Source organism: Sinocyclocheilus anshuiensis, unplaced genomic scaffold (genome assembly GCF_001515605.1).
Source record: "Sinocyclocheilus anshuiensis isolate Anshui unplaced genomic scaffold, SAMN03320099.WGS_v1.1 scaffold1231, whole genome shotgun sequence".
NCBI lineage: Eukaryota > Metazoa > Chordata > Actinopteri > Cypriniformes > Cyprinidae > Sinocyclocheilus > Sinocyclocheilus anshuiensis.
In genome coordinates, this window is record NW_015536698.1 from 1,695,238 (window position 1) to 1,705,011 (window position 9,774).

Consider the following 9,774-nt stretch of genomic DNA (forward strand, 5'->3'; position numbering starts at 1 on the left):
GATGAGCATATAGACAACAGAGAGCGAATTAAATTCAGCACTTTTATTTCCAAAATGCGCCCACTCATGGCTGCATATTATTTAATTCATGCAAAGTTACATCTTTATTGGGACAGGACTTGACGGATTATCTTACGTGACTCCGTGAGTTCCTCTCTATTTCTTCGAGCTGCATAAACTGCATATCAGACATTTATGTAATACATCTAATTTGTGCATTAATGGCTGTTATGTTAAATAAAGTTTACTAACTACAGTAAATCAAGTACCTGTGCACGCCGTTGTTGTTGTCTCCTCTCCCCTCAGACGCCGAGGTGCAATGGCGATCCTGCGCGCAATTCTCAAAACAGCCACAAGATGGCGGCGTTTATCGGTGAATCCGATATTACAAAACCGATATCTGATTATTGTAAAATGCTTAAATATCGGGAAAAATATCGGTAAATCGATATATCGGTCAATCTCTACAAAACAGTCACTACACATTTTGTCAAATTCAATTCATTTGTCGGATTTGTTTTATGTTCAGTTCAAAATCATTAATGAAAGAATTTGTATGCATTGACTAATTGATTTTTTTTTTAACCCATCTCTGATTAGTATGAGAAAATTAAAAAGCATTTATTTTTTTGGTGCTGTGGTTTCGTGTCTGAGTTACACAAGTTCATGTCTGGCTCGCAACACTACCATGTTCAGCCACCTTCTCCCCAAATGTTCCTACCCTACCTCTACATTCTTATCAATAAAGCATTTTTTCCACAAATAAATTTCCATCTTTGTGGTGGTGAGTCCATTTCAACTGCATTTAAGCACAAAAGTGTACACGAAGTGGAAGTGACAGAATACTTTTTAGACCTGAACTTTTTCAGTCCCCTTGTATTGTAGAGTTGAAATAAAGATTGGACCAGCGGCCCAAAACGGCAATCAATGGGTTTATTTTGGCAGAGGACTGCTCAGGATAAAAAGCGCATTGACTGAGCAACATGAAAAGGAATTGACCCTTTTCCTTCTGCCCAGAACACATGAGTGAGTGGAATGGACAGCAGCAGGTCAGAGAGAGAGAGAAAGTGCAAAAGAAAGAGGGAGTTAAATGGCAAAAGAAAGAAAGAAACAAGGAAAGAACGAAAGAAAGACTAAATTCACAGACAAACACAAGCAAATATAAACGACCGCTGGATTTTATGACGACCTGACAGCATTTTACATCATTTTACATAATGTATAGACATATTTCTGATGTGAATATACAAACTTTAGCTTATTCTATAACCTCAGTAGTACCGTTGCATTAAGGGTCTTCTACTGTACATATGACCTTAGCAATGTGTCGAGAAAAAAGAAACAGAATGCAAAGCACACATATCTCTCTCACACACACCCACTCACTCAATCCTCTGGCCTTTGAGTTTCCTCAACAGCACTCATGAATTCAAGCCTGAAAATACACACACACACACACACACACACACACACACACACACATATGAGTGCATGCACCAAAATACATCTGCTGACCTGAGAGCTTCATAAGCAGTTCAGAGGCCACTTTGACGTTGATGTCCTGGCTAAGTAGGCTGCTCTTGCCCAACATCGGGCTCCCCTCCTCTCGTGGCTTGGTGGACCCTGGAGGTCCTTCTTGGCAGAAGCTATAGCTTGGTCCCCTCTGAGAGCTGAGGGGCTCTTCCGCCTGGGGCTCCTCTTTGACCCAGAATGGACCCTTTAGGGCCTCCTTCTGGTTCGCTGCTGTGGGGCAAGAAAAAGACAAGCAAAAGTTTTGAGAACTATGTCCTGAAGCCCATGTTTTTGTTGACAGCAACATGGAATGTGAAGATGTGACTATATTCCATGCCTTCTTAAGTCATATGATAGTTTTGTTCGAGGAATAGACCAAAAATTTGTGTTCTGCAGAAAAAATAAAACCATATGGTTTAGAACGACTTAACTGCAAGTAGAATATGACAGAAATGTCCCTTTTAGGTGAACTAACTCTTTAAAATAAGATATCCAAATATTATGGGTAGTTAGTTACTTAGTTAGTTAGTTAGCTGTGGTTTGTTAGTTAGTTTAGTTAAGTCTGCATCAGTGCAGAAGATAATTTGGGGGATTTTGTATTTTTTGGATTTTTGTGCTTCTATTAATAATTATTTGTTTAGCAGTCTAGCTTTGGCTCCATATTAAAAGAAAGGAAACCTTTTGAGAAGACAAGATAAATAGATTAGGAATCAATAGGCTAAATTGTCTTTTCAAATTTGGAGGACATGATGAGCCTTCTGTACTGGACCGAAAGCCCAGTGGAAACAATTTCACAAGCAGTTTTATGGAAAATATGGACTATGTTGTTTCTGAATCATCAAATCGTGTGAACATCTAAAAGTGCAACCCTCTACGGACACCTTGGCGATTGAATCGCCATTGGCTAGTAAATTTTTGCATTTAGCATTTAGATATGCGAGTGATTTACTCGCAATGTAGAGGGTTGAGTGTGTTTATGCTGACTGTCTGTAATTGCACAGAAAATCATTGGTGATGATATATTTCTGCTGAATTCAGATGAGAGTAAGACACATTTCTTTTCTCACTCAATACGCTATTTTTGCCATTTCTAATCAGGCTTCAATTAATAATTAATATTAAGACATGGAGCCCCTTCTTATCCATGCCAGGAACAGAACACCGGCCACTGGTTCTTTTTGACACACACACGTTTGTTTTCTGTGATGGTTATGACTTTGTTTTTATACTTATCTAATGATATTTTCTTTCCCCTAATATTATTGCTAACCCTTTTGCATTTTAAGATTAAAAAAAAAAAAACACACACACACCGTTTAGAATAATTGTGGTCAGTAAGATTGTTAAATGTTATTGAAGCAGTCTCTTATGCTCACCATTTATTTAATCAAATTTACAGTAAAGACAGCAATATTGTGAAATGTAATTATCAATTAAATGCTGAAGTAAGTATTCATTTCTTTCAAGTGTTTGAACGATAGTGTACATAAGGTTGGGTTTGGGGGGATAAACTGAATGAATTAAGCACATCTATTATGCAAAATAAAGGTACAATCAATCAGTCAAAGATCCAGATCAAATGAGTTTAAGTGAAGGGTTACAGTACAAAATGTACATATTGATGATCCAGAAAGTGTTAATGGTGCATTGAAAAAGGTGAAAGTGCACAATGGATCAGACGGGAAGCTTCGTGTTCTTTTGAATTTGCTATCTAACTAGGTGTGCAGTTTCCTTTTTGCTTCTGTTTTAGATTTTAAAGGGGTCATATGATGCGATTTCAAGTTTTCCTTTCTCTTTGGAATGTTACAAGCTCTTGGTGCATAAAGAAGATCTTAATTAAAACATGATTTAGTAAGTTCATTAAACTGTTCTCCTTGTGGATATTGCTGGCTGGTACCCACAATGCAGGTGATTTCAGGTTTTAATAACCTTTTAGGAACATTCATTCCTCACAATGTAGGTAAAACCTGAACCAGAACTATAAACACACCTCGCACCATACATGCCCTATAAAAGCCGGAACTTCTCCTCTTTATTTACCAACATACCACACAATGACATGAAACTGCCACAAAAAAAAAAAAATCATTTTATTTACTTGCTCAATAATTGATTTCTGGTCATTTTCAAGTGGACAACTTTTTTAATCAAAATGTCATAACTCAATCTTCCGATGAAACAACTTCTCTCTGGTGACACATGTGAGATTTCACCAATCATTAAAAGAAGTCCACTTAAAACCGCCACTTTCTTACAACTGACCTCAAAATCCATCCAACCAACCAACAAATACATTTTTTTTTTCTTTTGATAATCCATTTCACTAGAATATACATCACAATATGGAAGAAAAATCTCTTGCTACTTCTGTTTCATTGCGATTTTAAGAAACAGAGCCTATTCACAAAACGTGATGATGCATTTTCAAGTTATTAACATCGTACATCTAGCAAATTTTTTTATTGTCATTTTTAAACATTTTATGTACATTTTTAAGTACTACACTTTGTGTTTTATTACCTATTTTTTTTCTTTCTTTTAAAGTAATAGAAATGCTGGCTTTTTTTCTTTTGCTCTCGGAGAAAATGGTAAAGTAAAATTATAAAAAATGACCACTATAGAAGTTTACCCACTTATGGTGACTTCTGCCTTTGAAATCCCCGTAAATGTGAAAAGGGTCCATCTTTAAACTACTCCTTGTGGAGTTGATTTCAGGTTTTACTATCATTGTGGGGACATTCACTCCAAACACACCTTTTCCATTTTTTAAAATCTTTCATTAACACACACTCTACATTTGCTGTAGGCCTACAAGCTTTGACATACATTCACAATGTTAAAATTGCTCTACCTATCTCAGATCTCCATATCACACTTCCTCTCCTGTTCAGTCAGTCTTTTCTACGCAAGTGCCTGCCCATCCTTTTCCCTCCCTCCCTCTCTCACTGTTCCTCCTTTCATCTCTCTTACAGATCATCAGTGATCACTCACCCCTCCTGTCTCTACCACACTCCCCTCAGCAGTCATCTGATCTCCTCACCACCCCAAATCTGAGTACATGCACCATCCACAACGGCGCTGACTCTTCTCATCAATCTACACGAGCTGACCACCGCCTCACTCCGATGACTCTGATTAATGGTGACGTGCATCCGCGACAGCACAGACGGTACAGTCAGGTTAGGGGACAGGACACGACTACGAGCGAAAGATCGTAGAGAGCCATTGGGAGAGTTTATGACCTTCACGTGGAGAGTGCAGGGCGGTGAACGAGGTGGCGGCGGGGGTGGTGAATGTGGTGGCACCGGCTGGAAATGTCACCAGTCAGATGTCAGAGGACGGACTTAGTGTGGTCCGGTCAGCACCTGGAAGGGCATCCTCTAATTAAGAGCGTGTCGGGTCGCGTGTCCTATCAGGCAGGGACAGGGTGTACGGCACGCGCATAAGCGCCCTCTCTTTCGAAGACATGTAGAAAAGTACAAGCCGGAGATGTGAGCGTGGAGATACAAAGTCACACCACTCTGGTGACCTTTCGGTTTGCAGTTAAAAATAGAGCAAAATTTCCATTCGAATTCATGTTACAGAGAGCACTGAATAATTTATCAGTTTAATCCGCTAGCCAAGTTTGTTTTTTTTCCCCTCATAAGGCATGAATGTCTCCAAAATACCAAAATTAAGCTAAATGAAAATTAGCACCTTCTATTTACCGACTGTTTTAATAGACTTTCATAATGGAGTAATCCCAAGTGCCTATCTTGATCTTTCAAATTCTGTCCTGTCATCAAATCATCTTTGACATAATTTTTTTCTACCGTGGAGGTCTTATGTGGAAGCTGCCATCTTTCTAGCTCCATTTACACAGTCAGTGTTCAGGATTGGCAAAAGCATTTTCAAACAAACAGGTGTGACTCTTAAATTGTGCTGGTCATATAAAAGCACACAGAACCGCTTATGTGTGCTTTTATATGACCAGCACAATTTAAGAGTTGTGCTCAAATACTGCATGTATGAACAAATAACTGCAGTCATGCCCCTGTGAATATGCATGTAACCATAGCAACAGTGAATAAATTATGTATCATACAGAGTATGTGAGCGGAGTAGAGCGGCAACAATTTCCCCTCCGCGCTCCGAGCATTTAATAATCACTCCGCTCCAACTCCACTCCGGGTTCACCATTTCCCGCTCCCGCTCCACTCCTCGCTCACTGATATCAGAAACACCGCTCCGCGGCTAAAGTATTTCAGTATGTTTGAAATATCACAGTTCTTCTGTTCATAAAGTATATTAAAAGAAAAAAATAAAATAACAGGAGAGTTTCAAAGAGGCTTATTGGAACACCAGTGTGCAAACTTTTTTCCTACCACATGACAAGCTAATAATATGGTTGTCAGCATTAAAAGGTATAATTGCTGCTTTTTGCAGTGCAAATATTTGTGATGAAAATAACAGTATGTTTTTGTCAGTTATTTTACCTACGGATTGCTGCATTTCTTACAGATTTCTGTTCATTCGAAATCAGATAGGCCTACATACAGATGAAGTACCACTGTAAGATTACATTTGTTTGAATGCATTATTGAGAGAGCAATTGCGTGTGAATAAGAGTAGCACCTGTTTAAATCATGCTTTCACCTGAAAATATTCAATATCTAGAAGGAACAAAAAAATTCCTTGAGAACTTCCCGCTCATGTCCATTGCCGTCATCCTAGTCTTCACATGCTTTCTGATTTAAGTGATCTCTATCAAGCTAGCTAAATAGGCTATGTTTAATATGTGAATTCTTGCTAAATATGCAGTTATTTTATGGGCCGTTGGCATGAATTGTACTTGTGATGGAGTGGTGGTGGAGCACTCTTGGAGCAAGTGAAAACCACGACGTTCAATCCTCCCTCCATTCAAAATTACACCGCTCCACTCCACGCTCCGCTCACATACTCTGGTATCAAAGATGACAACTTCCATAAACCAGAAAGTCTTACAACTGCATCCAATCAAGGAGTAAGTTCATCAGACATGTTGTTCCAAACATGTATGACTTAATTTCTTCCGCGGAACAAAAAACAAGAATGTCAGTAACGAAAAGGTTTTGGTAACCATTAAAAAAAAAAGAAAAAAAAAGAAACACTGAGACATTTCTCATAATATCTTCTTTTATGTTCCGCAGAAGAAAGTAAAGGCTGATTTATACTTCTGCGTCGGACCTACGCCGTAGCTTACGCATAGACGCACACCCATACGCCGTAGCCTGACGTGCACCTCTCCAAAAATCTAACAGCGCGTCAATTCTACGCAGACCGCAAGCGCTGTGATTGGTCTGCAAGAACCCCTCCCTCCATATGTACTTGAGTTTTGTGTGTGTTTATGTGCACTTTAATATATTTTAATGTTACACCTTCTTATATTAAATAAAACAAAGCAAAGAGCAAGTGTCTTATTTATTATACTACATAGCATTATACATCAGTAGTTGTCCGCAACAAACAATGTTGATCTGCCATGGTACAAGTCCTTGTGCAGATTGAAAGAATGCCATCATCTCCTGTTCCGTTGTTGTCTCCTTTTTGTAGTTTTAAATAATGATTTAATTATTTGATATTTATATGCCGCCGTCACGGCTATAATGCTTCTCCGGCGAGCCGCTTCTTCTTCGGCTTTTGCCGTGGTACTGCGGGTTACACCAGCAACATGCCCGTGGACACTGCAGACTAGCGGTTTGCATGTGTACTGCACGTTGACGCGGACACAGACGCAGAAGTATAAATGAAAACTGACGCATAGCCTACGGCGTAGGTCCGACGCAGAAGTATAAATCAGCCTTAAGCCATACAGGTTTAGAACGACATGAGGATGAGTAAATAATACACACATTCTCATTCATGTCAAAATTGTTCTAGCTATGTCTGATCTCCATATCACACTTCCTCTACTGTTCTGTGGAGCGATTAGGGCTGGACAATAAAATCCTGGCAATGTTAGTCTTTAGATTACATTTAATGCTCTGAAATGGTATAAAAAGGGTATTTTTTTTCAGAACAGCCATAATTTTGACCAATTCAAGATTACATAGGATAATATACAAGAACAAATCTAGCTAAAATAATAAAGGCATGTTTTCCACATTTTTCACTAAATTAGCTCATGTAAGAATATTGAAACATATTTATATCTACCAATATATCAATATTTTAGTGATGCAACAATTCAGTTCAACTGAGCCCACGGTTCAATGCATACCTCGGTTTTTTAACCACGGTTTACGGTTCAGTTCGGTTCCAATGGCTTGGCACAGTGAAGTGTTTTTTGCAAACATTTTTAAAACAAATTAAAGACAAAGACTCCTGTACACGTCTGCACACGGTGAGCGTGATTTCACCAAGTACAACATGTTCCTGGATCAACATCCCTGTTGATCCTGGAACATCATTCCAATCAACCAATCAGAATTGAGAGATTCTCCGCGCTTCATAGATATAGTGTTTCTTGAGTAAAGAAAACACTGTACTTATTCAAACATCAGTTCTTTATTTACCCTTGCATCGCAAATGAGCAGTATTATTTTTCCTATTTTTACCCAAAATTGGATGGATTGGCCATTCCTGAGTACTAAAAAACACATGTAATGTCTGTTTAATTCATACTGGAAGCCAGAGGGCGCCCTCGCGCAGAAACTTCACATATGCATCATAGAAGTAATAGAACTCGTGACATTCCAGGAAATCCCTAATATGTACAGAGATATCCAGCTATGGCTGTGTAGGGTTGCGAAATTCCAGGAAATTTCAAGGCTGGAAACTTTCCATGGGAATTAATGGGAATAAACTGGGAATTTGCTAAATGGTAGGTTAGCCTATAACAGGGAACTTAAATGTAGAAAAAAATCTTGCAGCATAATCTTGGTTAAAACAACCAGATTTAATGCAATTTCAGTTGAATTTCTACCCTGCACATTCCTCAATCACATGCACACAACTTTCTGCAGGGCTATTGAGGACACATCCCCTACATGCACTGTGCATTCCTCTATAACATGCACAGATCATTTCTTGAATCACACAAAATAATGTCAAAATGTCCATCTTGGCGAGTATTTACGTAAATTATATAAATATTACATAAATTGGTGTGTAAACTATTGTGCGACAAAATTATATAGTCACCTAAGGGGGGAATTCCCCCCTTGTTCATCAAGTCACCATTTATTTGATCAAAAATACAGAAAACATTAATATTGTGAAATATTATTACAATTGAAAATAATGGTTTTATGTTTTAATATACTTTAAAATATAATGTATTTCTGTGATGCAAAGCTGAATTTTCAGCAGCCATTATTCCAGTCTTCAGTGTCGCATGATCCTTCAGAAATCATTCTAATATGCTGATTTATTATCAATTTTGGAAACAGTTGAGCTGCTAAATATTTTTTTCATAGCCTGTGGTACTTTTTTCAGGATTCTTTGATGAAGTATCACAGGTTCCGAAAAAATCCCCCCAAACAAAAATACAAATCATTTTTAATATTTGTATTAGTTTGCATGCATGTCAGCTATGACCAAACAAAATGTTTATATATATGTTTGTATTTGATACAGTTTCTATACATTTCCCCAAATTTCCAATTAATTCCCATAAATTCCAGTAAATTCCCATAAATTCCTGTTAAGTTTCCAACTCTGAATATTTCCAAAATTCCCGTGGAAAGTTTCTGGAAAATTTTTCTGTCTCATTCTGTGATAAGAAGCCACATCAGATCACAAAATTAATGGCGCTTTTCCACTGCATGGTACGGCACGGTACGGTTCACTTTTGGGGGGTTTTCCACTTGGTACAGTACCTGGTACCTGGTACTTTTTTTAGTACCACCTCGGTTGAGGTTCCAAGCGAACCGTACCGTTACCAAAACGTGACGTGTAAACTCTGCTGATCACTGACTGGCCGGAGAGAATCGTCGGTACCTGCGTCACTGATCTTGCGACACAAAAGAACCGTTATTTAAAGGGGTCCTATTATGCTTTTTCACTTTTTAAGAAAATAATGTATTTGAATTTTAAAGACGTGGCGCGACGCGATGCTTCTCGTCCAGTGTGTGACCGCCTGAAACGCTGTTTTTTTTCACCTCCGTGTCCTACGTCTTTGTTTGGGCTTCCGAAAGCGGATGATGTCAGGAAACAGTGGTTGCAATTAATTTTTTAACTCTGTTCCTGAGCATTATAACCCCAATTTGCTATTGTGTGCTGCGCATTTTACTGAGGACAGCT

General features: G+C 38.4%; 1 protein-coding gene across 5 annotated transcripts in view; it reads right to left on the bottom strand.

Moving 5' to 3' along the window:
• Positions 1–9,774, bottom strand: part of LOC107654937 (zinc finger protein 827) — a 95,510-nt gene that overhangs the window by 38,000 nt on the left and 47,736 nt on the right. For all 5 annotated transcript variants that reach the window (XM_016442287.1, XM_016442279.1, XM_016442270.1 and 2 more), the window contains exon 5: positions 1,516–1,743. In XM_016442287.1, coding sequence (XP_016297773.1) covers positions 1,516–1,743 — 228 coding nt within the window. The remainder of the gene's footprint in view (positions 1–1,515; positions 1,744–9,774) is intronic.